A 16,955-nucleotide genomic window follows, 5' to 3' on the forward strand; every position below is an offset into this window, starting at 1 on the left:
TTGTACAGTGTCACAAGACAAATAACAGCTGTTTTTAGAACGTTATTCTGTATTATTCAGGGATGAAAACAAGATTTTTAAATTTGGTTTAAATCATTAAACCAAAAAAAGATCAGTTTTGCTAGTTTTAGTATTCCAGTATGTGCTTAATTTGAAACATTAGAGAAGGTCTCCTTGCAAACAAAATACATTAAGATCGCTGATGCTACGTATCTTTTCTCCCATAGTGTTGTCTGCTGACGTGTCTTCAATAAAGTGCAGCCATGACTTCTGCAGATGCTGAGATGGCTGTTTTTGGGGAGGCTGCTCCTTACCTCCGAAAGTCAGAAAAGGAGAGAATCGAGGCCCAGAACAAGCCTTTTGATGCCAAGACATCGGTCTTCGTGGTGCATCCTAAAGAATCCTTTGTGAAAGGGACAATCCAGAGTAGGGAATCAGGGAAGGTCACTGTCCAGAGTGAAGCTGGAGAGGTGAGGAAAATGCAAGGCTTGAGAACACAATTTAATTCCCACTCTGGGCTCTTAGCTGACACATATCAGTCTCTCTGTGTTGACAGACTCTGACCGTGAAGGAAGATCAAATCTTCTCCATGAACCCTCCCAAGTACGACAAAGTCGAGGACATGGCCATGATGACCCACCTCCACGAACCCGCTGTGCTGTACAACCTCAAAGAGCGTTATGCAGCCTGGATGATCTACGTAAGCACCAGCAGCAGTCTTCCTTTGGGGAGCTGGGAGAACTGCTCTGCCAGGCTCAGGGGAAGGCAACGTGCTGTGTCCTTTCCTCGCAGACCTACTCGGGTCTCTTCTGCGTCACCGTCAACCCCTACAAGTGGCTGCCGGTGTACAACCCGGAGGTGGTGTTGGCCTACAGAGGCAAGAAGCGCAGTGAGGCCCCTCCACACATCTTCTCCATCTCTGACAACGCCTATCAGTTCATGCTGACTGGTGAGTGGTTTGGTTTTCTTTAAAATTATTTAGCTGTGAACACTTGCAAAGTGAGAGAAAAAAAACTTTGAACTGCAAAATACCTCAACTAAATAGTCGTGGGAGGGTGGATATTCTCTGATCACTGTAAAAATTCTCTTTACTGGACACTATAATTGAGATCATGGTTCTAACAATCAATGTCAGAATTTATTGAGTAGGATATTTGGGAGCATATGGTTTATCACTGAATACACTGTCAGATTTTCCTTCACAGAAATTTGGATAAGCTTCAAATGTTCTCTTTTCTTCCTAGTTGAGAGAATCATTCTTTGAATGATTTGCTTTGCAAGGCTGGAACTAACTAGGGTGGAGTTCTGAAAATAAGATTTGATGTAAAGGGAAGGGAGATTCAATATAGAAGCCAATGCTTCCTCTGGTGGTTTTGTGAAAACCGAGGAAGCAGTCTGAGACATTAGAGTGAAACCTGCCTGTATAATTGATATTTCCTCCTCCACCTCAGAAAGCGTTCTTCTTTTTCATTCATTAATATAGATGAAAGCAGTAAGAAAGAAATATAGTGAAAACTTTTGACATGATTAAACGAGAGGTATATTTTACTTTGTTTAAATAAATCTTGTTTCCTCCTTTCTCCCTAATTAGTGTATTTAATAGTGTAGTATTCAGAGCAGTAATAATGCTATGAAAATTGAACAATATTACATTGATGTTTGGTTATTGTGTCTTACGGCAGTATTTCTATAAGTCATCTTTCTTTTATCCAGGCTATTTATAATACATATTTATAATATCTTTGTTTCCGCCTCTCACAGATCGCGAGAACCAGTCGATCCTGATCACGTACGTACACTCCCTGCTGGGTCCCCGCGGGGCTGCCCGGTGCCAGGGGATCTCCTGCCTGACCACACGCTCTCTGCTTCTCTCTTTGCTCTGACAGCGGAGAATCCGGCGCAGGGAAGACTGTGAACACAAAGCGTGTCATCCAGTACTTTGCAACAATTGCAGCCAGTGGGGAGAAGAAGAAGGAAGAGCCCGGCAAAATGCAGGTAAATTAATAGATGCTGGCTTGAATCAAAGCTTTTCTCCAATCCTGACGTGATTTTTGGAAAGGATAACCAGCAATATCTATCATCCTGCAGGGAACGCTTGAGGATCAAATCATCAGCGCCAACCCACTGCTGGAGGCCTTTGGAAATGCCAAGACCGTGAGGAACGACAACTCCTCGCGATTTGTAAGTTGTTGCTTTGGACAAAATCTCTCCCTCTCATTCCAAGACAAGTGATGGCCCTGGCAGTATCCCACATAAAGGAGATGTCAGAAGAACCCATCCAGGCTGAAATGCTGCTGCTTCTCCTTAACAGGGCAAATTCATCAGAATCCACTTTGGAGCCACAGGCAAACTGGCTTCTGCAGACATTGAAACTTGTAAGAGACTCTCCTGGCCTGGTCCCATTCCTCCCCAAATTCCCACCTCCATGTGCTTTCCTGTGCCTGACTCTTCTGCCTTCCTTGCCAGATCTGCTGGAGAAGTCCAGAGTCACTTTCCAGCTCCCGGCAGAAAGAAGCTACCACATCTTCTATCAGATCATGTCCAACAAGAAGCCAGAGCTCATTGGTAGGAAGGATCATTATGACTTTCTGAGGATGATCGCTGAGCAACAGTTCACCCTATTACCTGCTTGGCAAAACCTGTGTCTTGCCTCTTCCTGCTTTCAGACATGCTCCTCGTTACCACCAACCCTTTTGATTTCCACTATGTGAGTCAAGGTGAGGTCACTGTTCCCAGCATTGATGACCAGGAGGAACTGATGGCTACAGATGTAAGTACTAGAAAGAAATATTTGTACTCTGATTGTTAAGGATTTTAGGCAATGTTCTGACTTCATGGTTTTGACTGCAGAGTGCCATTGACATCCTGGGCTTCACTGCTGACGAAAAGACTGCCATCTACAAGCTGACAGGGGCCGTCATGCACTACGGGAATCTGAAGTTCAAGCAGAAACAACGAGAGGAGCAGGCAGAGCCTGATGGCACAGAAGGTACCAGCAGACTGAGCAATGGACTTGTTCAAAGAACTTCTCTGCTTGCAGAGATGATATGTTAACCTCCAAAGAGAGGCCTTTGTTGGCCCGAGTTGCAACATAGAATGCTGAGGAAAAGCACCTTTGTTCACTGTCTGTCTAACTGCAGAGGTGCCTCCCTGCTTGCAGGAAATACCATAATTTTATCCAATGAACTCTCCCCAAATACACACAGCCTGAAAGGGGGAGCTTCAACACAGGATCTCTCTCTCTCCAAACACTTGCTCTCTGAGAAGGCCATAATGAGCTTCCTGATTGACATAGCTTCTCAGACCTTCTGTTTGAAAGCAGACTAATGCTTTTCTGTTTCTAGGATGTGAGTGGAAGAACTGTCCACACTGACCAAATTCTAGACATTATCCAAAAATAAATGTTTCTCTCTCTTTGCCCCCCTCTCTAGTGGCTGACAAGGCTGCCTACCTGATGGGCCTGAACTCAGCTGAGTTGCTGAAAGCCCTGTGTTACCCCCGAGTCAAAGTTGGGAATGAATATGTGACCAAAGGTCAAACTGTGGAACAGGTAAAATCTGGAGCATGAAATTCCTTGGTTTGAAAGAACACTTCACAGAGTCACAGAATGGTTTGGGTTGGAAGGGACATCTGTAGATCCCCCAGTCCAACCCCTGCTAACGCAGGGTCACCAGAGCAGAACACACAGTGTCGGTCCAGGTGGGTTTGAATGTCTCAGAGAAGGAGACTCCACACCTGGTTTGGGCAGCCTGTACCTGTGCTCTGACACAACCAAAGGAAAGAAGTTTCTCCTCATACTCAGATGTAACCTCCTGTGTTTCAGTCTATTCCTGTTGCCCCTTATCCTATTGTTGGGCACCACTGAAAAGAGTCTGGTCCCATCATCTTGACACCCACCCTGGAGATATTTGTAAGCATTGATAAGATGCCTTCTCAGTCATCTTTTCTCCAGGCTAAACAGACACAGCTCTTTTAGCTTTTCCTCCTAAGAAAGATGTTCCAGTTCCCTGACCATCTTTGCAGCCCTGCACTGGACTCTCTCATTGTACCTCAGATGTGGCCTCATGAGGGCAGAGTAGAGGGAGATGATAGTCTCCCCCAACCTGCTTTCCACACTGTTCCTAATGAACCCCAGGATACCATTTGCCTACACGGCCACAGAGCACATTGCTGGCTCGTGGTCAAAATTCTGGCCACTAGGACTTCAAGGACCTTCTCTTCAAAGCCACTTTTCAACAGGTCTGCTGGAGTACTCTTCTTTGACTCTGGGATGTAACTGCAGTCCTTTCTTTTCTGCTTTAGGTGAACAATGCAGTAGGTGCCCTGGCAAAAGCTGTCTATGAGAAGATGTTCTTGTGGATGGTTGTTCGCATCAACCAACAGCTGGATACCAAGCAACCCAGACAGTACTTCATTGGTGTCCTGGACATTGCTGGCTTTGAAATCTTTGATGTAAGGAACAAGGACTTGGCATCATGGTCAAGGGAGGGCCAGGGAGGAGTCATGAGGATTACAAAACACACATTATAAGAAGATTCAGAATTTTATCCTCCTCATCTGCAAATTTCTAGAACCTCTCCCTCTTCTCTGTCACAGTAGTACCCTCAAAGGGCTTTACTAACAAACACCTTGATTCTAACATTCTCAACAGGTAGAAAAAAGCTCTGCTTTCTGACAAATGGTCTCAAAGGTCTCCAAGCTTGTAAATGTCTTAGGCTTTGCAAACAAAGAGACAGCTCCAGGACTAAGGGCCAGAGAGACCTGGGCCAAAGGTGTGGATGCTCTTGGAAGAGCCCAGGGTAGTGCTGTGGGAAAGTTCACAGCATGTTTCCTGTGTTGTGACTGGAGTCATGATGTTAGGACTTCAGTGGCAGAGCAGAGAAACCCATGGACTGTTGATCTGAGGGACATTCTCAGGTGGGTCACTAGGAAGGTTTCCACTCTCCTGGAGGTCAGAGATGGGACACCTGCACAATGCTGCAGCTAAGGTTACTGAAGGGTACCTTTTGAGTAGCACAGTAAAAAAAGAACTGTTACATTAACTTAATTTCACAAGTGATAATAATAAAATACTTTTTGGACAGCAAATTTTAGAATAGAAGTCCTCCTAAGGAAACAGGTGCTGTTACAGTATGGTTAGGACTGTTCTTTCAGCTGAGGAAGACCAACCAGCACTAGGAGAACACTAGCAAAACCCTGTGGTGTTTGCCACACCTTGACAACCTCTCCTTGCTTTGGGCAGTTCAACAGCTTTGAGCAGCTGTGCATCAACTTCACCAATGAGAAACTGCAACAGTTCTTCAACCACCACATGTTCGTGCTGGAGCAGGAGGAGTACAAGAAGGAGGGAATTGAATGGGAGTTCATTGACTTTGGGATGGACCTGGCTGCCTGCATTGAGCTCATTGAGAAGGTACCTTTTCCTTACAAGTGTGCAATGTATTTTGGAGTTTGGTGATGTTTCTGAGCCAGATTCAGCTGAGAAAGAACTCAGAGTAAGGCAGTCAGTGCCAGTTAAACAAAACATTTTGCACTGAAATTAGTTTCAGTCTGGCAAAGAGGAATGAGGAAATGGAAACCTGTGTGATCAGTCCTTCATTGCCTGCTCTCCAAGCATGGAAAATATAGCCTGGACTTGCACCAACACACTTCTTTAAAACCAACTAGAGTCAGTCTCCTTTCCTTTTTCCTCTGAAGCTTCAAATCAGAAGACCACACACAAATTTGGCAAATAAATATCCTCCAATTCTACTCCCAATTCTAACCTGAATCTGACAGACATTCTTTAAGTTCCTTGGCAAGAGGCTGCAGGAAGGTAAGAGAAGGCAGAAATAAGCTCCCTAAACGAGAACAACTCCTGAGAAACTTAGGGCCTTATGGAGGCTGAGATGCTTCCAGCAGCACACTGCTACCTTTGATGTTCATAGCACGTGCTTCCCATCATTAGCATCTTTCTCTACCACTTCTTGTGGCACTTTCCAGCCTATGGGCATCTTCTCCATCCTGGAAGAGGAGTGCATGTTCCCCAAGGCAACTGACACCTCTTTCAAGAACAAGCTCTATGACCAACATCTGGGCAAGTCCAGCAACTTCCAGAAGCCCAAACCTGCCAAAGGCAAGGCTGAGGCTCACTTCTCTCTGATACACTATGCTGGCACAGTGGACTACAACATCACTGGCTGGCTGGAGAAGAACAAGGACCCCCTGAATGAAACTGTCATTGGGTTGTACCAGAAATCATCTGTGAAGACATTGGCCTTACTCTTTGCGAACTATGGTGGGGAAGCAGGTAAGCTCTGTAAAATCCATTTCCATGTGTTTGTATTGTACAAAGTGGAATCTCAAAGACAATGTTAGAGGCATCTGGTCATTTTCCTCACATTTGCAGAGGCTGCTGGTGGTGGCAAGAAGGGTGGCAAGAAGAAGGGTTCATCTTTCCAGACTGTCTCAGCGCTTTTCCGGGTAAGGGAAAAATTCACAACCTCATTATTAAAAATATCTACAAAATAAAAAAGGAATTGAGTAGAATTGCTGTGAGAAGACAGCTCTGTAAATCCCTGAGTAGACTCTCATTCATACTTATTGAAGAAAGTCTACACCAAAATATGCATGCATTTCTGATAAGTCAAGACAATGAATGATTCAGCTTTTATATGCATATCCTATCTAAGCGTGCACTGTTTACATGCTAGAATCTAAACTTCACCTCGTACTCTCACAGGAAAACTTAAACAAGCTGATGACAAATCTGCGCAGCACTCACCCCCATTTTGTACGATGCATCATCCCAAATGAAACAAAAACACCAGGTAAGCAGATTCAACAGGAGGAAAAAAAAGTCCCAGAAGCTCTTCTGGTGAGTCTCAAACAATGGGGTAGTCACTAACGGTGGTATTTGTTAGGTGCCATGGAACATGAGCTGGTGCTGCATCAGCTGCGGTGCAATGGCGTGCTGGAAGGAATCCGAATTTGCAGGAAAGGATTCCCCAGCAGAGTCCTGTATGCTGACTTCAAGCAAAGGTAAAAGTGCTTTCACTGTCCCTAGCACATCACATTACTGAGTCAGACAGACAGCCCTTGCTGCGGAGGCTGTGAGGCTCTGCCTCAGTGCAGGTTTCAGTAATGTGGATTTCCCCATGCTCTGCTTTCTCCCACAGATACAGAGTGCTTAATGCAAGTGCTATTCCAGAGGGTCAGTTCATGGACAGCAAGAAGGCTTCAGAGAAGCTTCTTGGGTCCATTGATGTGGACCACACCCAGTATAGATTTGGTCACACTAAGGTAGAAACAAGTCTTGTGTTCAAACACTGTGTACCTCTATTACGCACTGCCTGGGACTGATGTGCTACAATGTTCCCTTTCTCAAGGTGTTCTTCAAAGCTGGGCTGATAGGTCTGCTGGAGGAGATGAGAGATGAGAAACTAGCAGAGATTATGACCATGACACAAGCCAGGTGCAGGGGCTTCCTGATGAGAGTGGAGTACCGGAAAATGGTGGAGAGGAGGTAGACAATTCTCACTCACATATCATGTTCTCATACTACTTGGCTAATTGAGTCTAAATTCACTGCCAGCACAGTATGCAATAGCCACGTGAATTTTACTGCAGGGACTCAATCTTCTGTATCCAGTACAATGTCCGTGCATTCATGAATGTGAAGCACTGGCCCTGGATGAAGTTGTTCTTCAAGATCAAGCCCTTGCTGAAGAGCGCAGAATCTGAGAAGGAGATGGCCAACATGAAACAAGAGTTTGAGAAAACCAAGGAAGAGCTTGCAAAGTCTGAGGCAAAGAGGAAGGAGTTGGAGGAGAAAATGGTGGCCCTGCTGCAGGAGAAAAATGACCTGCAGCTCCAAGTGCAGGCAGTGAGTATCACTGTTCATTTGTCCCTGGGAACGTAATGTTTTATAGCCAGAATGCTATAATGTTACACTGAGCCGGGACTCAGAGGAGGCTGACTAACATGTAGTAGAAAAAGCTCTAAATCACACATTTTCATGCTGCATAAGCAGGCACTGGCAGGGACATGGTGAGTCCCGTGGCAGCCCCACACGAGACCCGGCATTCCTGCTGTCTGAGGAAAGAGCCACGTAACACTGGGTAACAAGTAATCCAGAGCAGAGAGCTCTGAACTGAAGTATAACCAACTACTCAGGTTTCATTGCCGTGTATTTGTCTAACAGAGTCAAGGCAAAGCTCAGAAGGATAAACTATTTACAGCTACATTGGGGGAGCCATGATTACTTTCAGAAACATGGATACATCCCATTAAAACTCAATTAGTAAAAGAAAGTTTCCTTACAGCAAGCATAACACCACTTGCTCCACTGTATTAGTCTCAACAGAACTTTACTCCTCAAATATTATGAGATTCATGGTAGAGTCAATTAAAAAGAAGCTACTGAATACTTCTTCTCTAAGTGTGTCATTTTTAAGAGACACAAAAAATTTGAAATCAATGACAAAATGCTTTCCCAGTAGACACGTGGCAAGATCTTCCAGTTTCTGGAGTGGAAGGCCACGCCTGGTCCTGTATTAACACGTGCCTAATTAGTAAAAGGCAGTTTCTTCACACCAGATGCAATTATCAACTAATTAGCACTGTTAATGCTCGGCATGGGCTGGAAAGAAGGCACAGAGGTGACTGATAGCAAAGGCAGGAACACTGCTGGACTTACAGCAATTTTAATACATGTAGAAAGGTGATAAATTTCTTTCTCAACTAAGTTACTCTCAAAGGATTGGAAAGTCTTCATTTCCCTAATATTATAAGGTTCTCAGTGAGACAATTAAAAAGCTACTAAGTACCTTTCCTGTCAGGAAAAAGGACTCCAAGACTTTTTTCCTGCTGACACTAGTAATTGAAGTGACCACTCTTGTCTTGTGTTGTGTTTCTGAGTGCATGAGATATCTCACAGCTACACTTTCTGTGAGGCAATATGAAGAGACACAAAAAAATTGAGATCAATGTTGATAGCAGATAAACAGGTTTCCCAATAAACACGTGGCAAGATCCTCCAGTTTCTGGAGTGGAAGGCCACGGTCGGTCCAGTATTAACGCGTGCCTACTCAGTGACAGAGCAGAGAAACTTCAAAACATTACAACCCATAAAATCTGTGTCTCTCCACCAGGAAGCAGATAGTTTGGCTGATGCTGAGGAAAGATGTGACCAGCTCATCAAAAACAAAATCCAGCTGGAAGCCAAAATTAAAGAGGTGACTGAAAGGGCTGAAGAGGAGGAAGAAATTAATGCTGAGCTGACAGCCAAGAAGAGGAAACTGGAGGATGAATGCTCAGAGCTGAAGAAAGACATTGATGACCTTGAGTTAACGCTGGCCAAAGTGGAGAAGGAAAAGCATGCCACTGAAAACAAGGTACACACACAGGGAGTGAAATAAAGGATGAAGGGACAGATGCTTCCCATGTCAGCCTGGTATCCTTAAAACAAAGTGAGGTTTGGAGCATCAGAGTGATGAAGCTAGGCAGTCCAAATATAAACAAGCTCCTGGTTAAGGACTGCAAAGTGAAAATTTACAGGCATTCAGGTCTTATACACAAACTTTCAGCAATTTCTTAACATGAATAGGTGAAAAACCTGACAGAGGAGATGGCAGCCTTGGACGAGAACATTGCCAAGCTGACAAAAGAGAAGAAAGCCCTCCAAGAGGCCCACCAGCAGACACTGGATGACCTGCAAGTAGAAGAGGACAAGGTCAATACGCTGACCAAAGCCAAGACCAAGCTGGAGCAGCAAGTGGATGATGTGAGCACATGGCCATCCAGCAAGAACAGGACAGGTATGGAGTTAGACCTGACCGATCGAGAACTGAGGGTCTTGTTCTTTTTAGCTGGAAGGGTCCCTGGAGCAAGAGAAGAAACTGCGCATGGACCTTGAGAGAGCTAAGAGGAAACTGGAAGGAGACCTGAAGCTGGCCCAAGACACTATAATGGACTTGGAAAATGATAAGCAGCAGCTGGATGAGAAACTGAAGAAGTAAGTGTGGCTGTGGGGCATCTGAGTGCTGGGCTGGTTGTGCCATGGTTGTCTTTTTTCCCTGATCTCTAACATGGTTTGATTTGCCCACAGGAAAGACTTTGAAATCAGTCAGATCCAGAGCAAGATCGAGGATGAGCAAGCAATGGGCATGCAATTACAGAAGAAGATCAAGGAGCTTCAGGCAAGTCTCTGTTCCTTCCCCTCCCTCTCCCAGTCTCAGGTCAGGTAGGAGGAGGCCCAGGTGTGAAGGGTCCCTAATGTTCCACAGGCTCGTATTGAGGAACTGGAGGAGGAAATTGAGGCCGAGCGAACCTCTCGGGCAAAAGCCGAGAAGCATCGGGCTGACCTCTCCAGGGAGCTGGAGGAGATCAGCGAGCGCCTGGAAGAAGCAGGAGGGGCTACGGCAGCTCAGATTGAGATGAACAAGAAGCGCGAGGCAGAGTTTCAGAAGATGCGTCGCGACCTGGAAGAGGCCACGCTGCAGCACGAAGCCACGGCTGCCGCCCTGCGCAAGAAGCACGCGGACAGCACAGCTGAGCTTGGGGAGCAGATCGACAACCTGCAGCGAGTGAAGCAGAAGCTGGAGAAGGAGAAGAGCGAGCTGAAGATGGAGATTGACGACTTGGCCAGTAACATGGAGTCTGTCTCCAAAGCCAAGGTATGGAAGTGGACCAGAGAATGCCCACCGGGCCAAAGTGTGGCCCATAGACTGCATCTATCAGCCACGTTCTCATTAAAAAGATCCCTGCTGTTAGAATAAGGAGAGTGCAGGTGTTGATCTCCTTTTTTTCCTTGTGTATTCTACCTAGGCAAACCTGGAGAAGATGTGCCGCACTCTGGAAGACCAGCTGAGTGAGATTAAAACAAAGGAGGAGCAGAATCAGCGCATGATCAATGACCTCAATACTCAAAGAGCTCGTCTGCAGACAGAATCAGGTGAGATATCTGCATTCCTGAGGTAGAATGGGACAACCTGCACTTAATGAGGATACCATAGGGTACAGTGTGACAAGTGGTAAAACCTTTCCAGGCCACTCCTGATCAAATGGGATTACAGGCAGAAATTGTCTTAGTATTACCAGTCTAGTTACCTTTCTTCAATTTCCCCTTCCCAGGTGAATATTCACGCCAGGTGGAGGAAAAGGATGCTCTGATTTCTCAGCTGTCCAGGGGCAAGCAAGGCTTTACCCAACAGATTGAGGAACTCAAGAGACATCTAGAAGAAGAAATAAAGGTCTGGGAGTACCCTGCTGTACACAGCCTACATCTCCCCTGAAAGTATCTGGAGAATCCTGTCTGATCCAGACTGGTTCAATATTCTTTACACAAACACATGTAGTACTGGAGGGAATTCCATTAATACACATACGGCAACTGAAGGGTTAGAGAGGGAAGGCAGTATCATGATTTTGATGTTGAAAGAAGTAATTAGCAAGGCTTTTTTGAGAATCTGGAGACCAGATATAGACACACATGTAGAAAAATTTAAACAAATAGTAGATAACTGTACACAGACGCCCTGTCACAAACTTCAGAACACATGGATGACGGCATCAGCAGCTCCCAGTTTTGAGTTTACCTAATTTGAGTTTCATTTGTAATTCCTTGACAGTGTCACTGTCAAGTGTCATCTCAAGACAAGTATCCAGGTTACCAATCCCAATGTTCCCGCAGGCCAAGAATGCCCTGGCCCACGCCCTGCAGTCTGCTCGCCACGACTGTGACTTGCTCCGGGAACAATATGAGGAGGAGCAGGAAGCCAAGGGGGAGCTGCAGCGTGCGCTGTCCAAGGCCAACAGCGAAGTGGCCCAGTGGAGAACCAAATACGAGACTGACGCTATTCAGCGCACGGAGGAGCTGGAGGAGGCCAAGTACGTGGGAAGTGGGATGTTGAATGGATGGAGAGGACTGAGGCTCTCAAGGGAAATTGGAGTCTCTAAGTTTGGGTTAGATTAGTGGTAGGACCAAGGCAACAATAGATCATCTTTTTTGTGTAAGAGGAGAGAGGGATGGAGAGGAAAGGCATGCTGTGGAAAAAGGGAAGACTGGAAACACAAATGGAGCCCTTGAGGTAGAACAACTAGGACAGGCCAGATGCTCAGAAGGTGTCAGGACTCTTAAGCTCTAACCTGGAGCTGTGCTGATCTCCTGCCAGGAAGAAGCTGGCACAGCGCCTACAAGATGCAGAGGAACACGTTGAAGCTGTGAATGCCAAATGTGCCTCCCTGGAAAAGACAAAGCAGAGGCTGCAGAATGAAGTGGAGGACCTGATGATTGATGTGGAGCGAACAAATGCTGCCTGTGCAGCTCTGGATAAGAAGCAGAAGAACTTTGACAAGGTCTTTTGGGCTCCAGACCTGGGGTTCCTGGGCAGAGCATCCCCTCCTGATGGCCACATCCAAACTCACACCTGGTTTCTCTTCAGATCCTGGCAGAATGGAAGCAGAAGTACGAGGAGACACAGGCTGAGCTGGAAGCCTCCCAGAAGGAGTCTCGATCTCTCAGCACGGAGCTCTTTAAGATGAAGAATGCATATGAGGAGTCCTTGGACCACCTGGAAACGCTGAAGCGGGAGAACAAGAACTTGCAGCGTAAGTGCCTGGCCCTCTGCTCCTGGCAGGGCTTTCTCCCTGTCCAGCACTACGCACCGCTCCACATGGGTCTGTGCCTGCAGGTGGGCAGGGATGTCTGTCACCTTGGTGTGACAGGGCCCTTCCCGTTGTGCTCTGTGCCTGACCATGCCATTGGTGTTTGTTCCCACAGAGGAGATTTCTGACCTCACGGAGCAGATTGCAGAGGGAGGAAAGGCGATTCATGAGCTGGAGAAAGTCAAGAAGCAGGTTGAGCAGGAGAAATCTGAACTCCAAGCCTCCCTGGAGGAAGCTGAGGTACATAGGATGCTGAGAAATGGTGTCCTGATGCAAAGTATGGAAGTAGTTATCTGCAGAGCTCAAGTACTGCTTAAGTGATGACTTAGGAAGCAAGCAATGGTTTAAGTCACTGGTCCCACTGACATTTTCCAGGCCTCCCTGGAACATGAAGAGGGGAAGATCCTGCGCCTCCAGCTTGAGCTCAACCAGGTGAAGTCGGAGATTGACAGGAAGATAGCAGAGAAAGATGAGGAGATCGACCAGCTGAAGAGAAACCACCTCAGAATTGTGGAGAACATGCAGAGCACCCTGGATGCTGAGATCAGGAGCAGGAATGAAGCCCTGCGGCTGAAGAAGAAGATGGAGGGAGACCTGAATGAAATGGAGATCCAGCTGAGCCATGCCAACCGCGTGGCTGCAGAGGCACAGAAGAACCTCAGAAACACGCAGGGAGTGCTCAAGGTTTGTTCAGCAAAGCTACTGAAAGGTAGAAGGCATCCCTAATAGTCACCCAAGAACACAGTGGCACCCTGTAATTTCACTTGTCTCTTTCTCAGGATACCCAGATACACTTGGATGATGCTCTGAGGACACAGGAGGACCTGAAGGAGCAGGTGGCCATGGTGGAGCGCAGAGCAAACCTGTTGCAGGCTGAAGTTGAGGAGCTACGGGCAGCTCTGGAGCAGACGGAGCGTTCGAGGAAACTGGCTGAGCAGGAGCTTCTGGATGCCACTGAACGTGTGCAGCTCCTCCATACCCAGGTCAGGCACTGGACAGGAAATTAATCCAAGATAAGAGATAAGTAAAGAGTGAGATTGCTATGCACCTTGTAAGTGATTACTATGTAAACGCTTGACAAGACATGCAACGTTATGGCCAGTCTAGGCAGCCACCCATGTCTGCTTGGCTGCTGTGGCTCTAAAGAGGACTCTTGCATTAAAGACTTTCATAACCCCTACTCACACTTTTATTTCTTCATGTGGAGGCATTAGGTCAAACAGTAAAAGTCATGTCTTTCCTGTTACACAGAACACCAGCTTAATCAACACCAAGAAGAAGCTAGAAACAGACATTACCCAAATTCAGAGTGAAATGGAGGATACGATCCAGGAAGCCCGCAATGCTGAAGAGAAGGCCAAGAAGGCCATCACAGACGTGAGTCAGGGGCTCCTTTCATTGCTGGTGCTGGATATAATTCTCCTTCAAACTGTGTCCAGCCCCCAAATGGACTTGACCATTTGCTCTCCTCAGGCAGCCATGATGGCAGAAGAGCTGAAGAAGGAGCAGGACACCAGCGCCCACCTGGAGAGGATGAAGAAGAACCTGGACCAGACGGTGAAGGACCTGCAGCACCGTCTGGACGAGGCTGAGCAGTTGGCCCTGAAGGGAGGCAAGAAGCAAATCCAGAAGCTGGAGGCCAGAGTGCGTAGGGCTGCTCTTTGTACATGACTGAACATGTCACATAAGCAGCCATCAGGGAAGCTGCAAAGATGGGCTTGTCCTTGCAGGTGCGGGAGCTGGAAGGGGAGGTTGATGCTGAGCAGAAGCGCAGCGCTGAAGCCGTGAAGGGTGTGCGCAAGTACGAGAGGAGGGTGAAGGAGCTGACCTACCAGGTAAGGCAGGAGGTCCCCTTGTACTGACAGTCTTCTCAATGTAAGTTTAATTTTACACTCGCCCTCCCTAAGGGGAATTGTTAACCTTATGAGGTGGTAAGCAACTCATTCATTCTCTGTCATATTTGTCATCTGCCTTAGTCTGAGGAAGACCGTAAGAATGTTCTCAGGCTCCAGGATCTGGTGGACAAACTGCAAATGAAGGTGAAATCCTACAAGAGACAAGCTGAGGAGGCTGTAAGTATTGCTGGGACAGTGGGTAACAGCCACCTTCCATCAGGGCAGCTTGCCCATTGAGATCAATAGGAACACCAGGAAAGCAGCGTGAAAGAAACAATTAGGACACAACAGTCTTTGTCAAGCCATTTCACTATGGTGTCATGAAACCTTGCTGAGTTCTGGGCACCCTGTGATTGGAGATAAGGTGGGGAAGTTCTGCAACCCATTTTATACAGAGGTCAGACTAAACAAACACAGGGGCCACATCCACTGACTGAGAAATCAATGTAGTTCTGCTGCTGATCAACAGCAGAAGGCATCAGGGTCTTTCTCAACCTAATAAAACACACTGATAGCTGGGCAGCAAATAGTGGCAGAATAAAGACCCAAATGACACACCCAAGTGATGAATTAGCTCCTTGGGAGTAACACAGTACTGGTGAAGCTTGTCCCAGTGGCGTCCTGAGTTAGGGAGGAGGAGGAGGTCTGTGTGAGCCTTACATCTAAGCATCAGTGGGTGGGGGATGGAGCTCTTGGCTTTCCTCTGAGAAGTCCCAGAGCCACACAAGGCTGAGCTGCAGCAGGAGTGAAAGCCCTGCCCTGGGCTCCTCACCACCAACTCCCTCTCTCCGCACAGGAGGAACTGTCCAATGTCAACCTCTCCAAGTTCCGTAAGATCCAGCACGAGCTGGAGGAAGCCGAGGAGCGGGCTGACATTGCAGAGTCGCAGGTCAACAAGCTCCGAGTGAAGAGCCGGGAGTTTCATGGCAAGAAGATAGAAGAGGAAGAGTAAGGATGTGATGAGGCAACGAAGTGACCTGAGGGATTTGCAAAATGTGAACCTCTTGGTCACTTTCTTCTGTAATTAGTCATTGTAATCCTGTCAATGTCTAGAAAATAAAGATCATAGATTGCTTTGCATAGGCACCATGAGCTCCAGCTTGGTTTGTTTTTGTTTTACAGGTTAGTTCTCTTATACCATGAGCTTTTGAGCATGGCTTTGGTTTACTACTTTTGTCTGCGTCTGTCACAGTACCACTGTGCTTTCCAACCATAGCAATTCTATGATTCTATCCTCTAACTTCTGCCTGTCCATGGGAGTCAGAGATTGCCCAGTTAGGCAGGGCTTCAGATGCCCCCCTGAGCTCACCTTTTCCCACTGGTTGCTTCTGGGCCTCTCCTTCCATCAGCCTCCCCATGCCCTTGTGTACGGAGCCCAGGGGGGAGCTCTGGGTTTGTACTCCAGAAAAGTGGGTGCTGCAGTGCCAGAGCCCTCCTTGGAACAAGCTCTTCATGCACAGGCCCGTGCTTTGGCACTGGATATTACCTTGGATCACAGGCATAATTTTTCTGACCTTGCCCCTGCATTATTCACCGAGCTTTATTCACTGAACTCTTTTAATAACCAAGTGCCGATGACCAGGAGAAGGGCGTGTTTAGATCTGACAGTGTTTAAAGCAGCTCAAGTGACAGTGCCCTTTTCCTAGAACTAGATCAGTCACTCCTCAGACTACCACAAAATTTCCTCTTTCTCAGGACTCCAGCACTGCAAAGGACTGCTCTGCCACCTCTAAAAAAGAGAATGTGATTTTTGTCTTTGTCATGGACTGCATGTCAGTTCCCAAGATGTTCATGTGTAGGAGTTCAAACTTTAATACATTTTGTTTCTCTCATTTCAAATATCAGGTGAACATAAGAGTTAAATTCATTTAACAAGATTGTTTTCGATTATTCACGCAGTTTATCTCCTGCTGTAATGCATTTCTTCATTAGCCCCAGAATATCAGACATTAATGTCATCTCCATAATGCATCTGCAAGAGTTGCAGAACAGACATGCAGGAGGAAATGACTGGAAATGCAGCTATGGAATCCATAAGTCCTACATCCAAGTTCTCTAAGTGCCTTGACTAATTGAGATTCTCTCTTTCAGTCTCTTCTCGTATTATTTATAGTCAATACATTCACATCGTTGGTAAGATACAAAACATTTCTAAATATATCTGGTCAAATCAAATGACAATTATGCCCTTAGTTAAGTTTGCCAGAAAATGTTTTGCCAAAGAATGTTTGCCAAAAAATTTTTTGACCGAAGAAAGAGTAGGAATCTAAAGCATCTGCCAAACAGACTCTATAAAAGTGTGTCTGCAGTGCTCTGCCCTGTCTCCTAGAAAAGCTTCAAGGTAAGTGTGCAGCGTCTAGTGATTTGTTGAAATTACTCATCCCCCTTTATTGTATATTATGCAGTGAATTCTTA

The 16,955-nt window shown here is 46.4% G+C and overlaps 1 protein-coding gene and 1 long non-coding RNA gene across 16 annotated transcripts in view; one reads left to right on the forward strand and one right to left on the reverse strand.

Annotated features, from left to right (window-relative positions):
- The window catches only part of LOC136109524 (uncharacterized), a 190,910-nt gene that overhangs the window by 124,385 nt on the left and 49,570 nt on the right, over positions 1–16,955 (reverse strand). The gene's annotated exons all lie outside the window — the stretch shown is intronic.
- On the forward strand, positions 228–15,600 carry LOC136109519 (myosin heavy chain, skeletal muscle, adult-like). Its single transcript, XM_065852250.2, has 38 exons — positions 228–470; positions 557–700; positions 793–949; positions 1,762–1,789; positions 1,887–1,995; positions 2,089–2,181; positions 2,312–2,375; positions 2,467–2,565; positions 2,667–2,770; positions 2,851–2,989; positions 3,432–3,550; positions 4,303–4,452; positions 5,243–5,413; positions 5,983–6,289; positions 6,389–6,462; positions 6,722–6,809; positions 6,903–7,020; positions 7,158–7,281; positions 7,368–7,504; positions 7,609–7,864; positions 9,132–9,374; positions 9,587–9,763; positions 9,849–9,994; positions 10,088–10,178; positions 10,266–10,655; positions 10,807–10,933; positions 11,113–11,231; positions 11,672–11,868; positions 12,153–12,336; positions 12,423–12,588; positions 12,761–12,885; positions 13,021–13,329; positions 13,425–13,628; positions 13,897–14,022; positions 14,119–14,289; positions 14,376–14,480; positions 14,622–14,717; positions 15,337–15,600. The coding sequence occupies exons 1-38, from the start codon at positions 264–266 to the stop codon at positions 15,490–15,492; spliced, it is 5,820 nt and encodes a 1,939-aa protein (XP_065708322.1). The 5' UTR covers positions 228–263; the 3' UTR covers positions 15,493–15,600.

Source organism: Patagioenas fasciata, chromosome 18, assembly GCF_037038585.1.
Source record: "Patagioenas fasciata isolate bPatFas1 chromosome 18, bPatFas1.hap1, whole genome shotgun sequence".
In the NCBI taxonomy this organism is placed as follows: Eukaryota; Metazoa; Chordata; class Aves; order Columbiformes; family Columbidae; genus Patagioenas; species Patagioenas fasciata.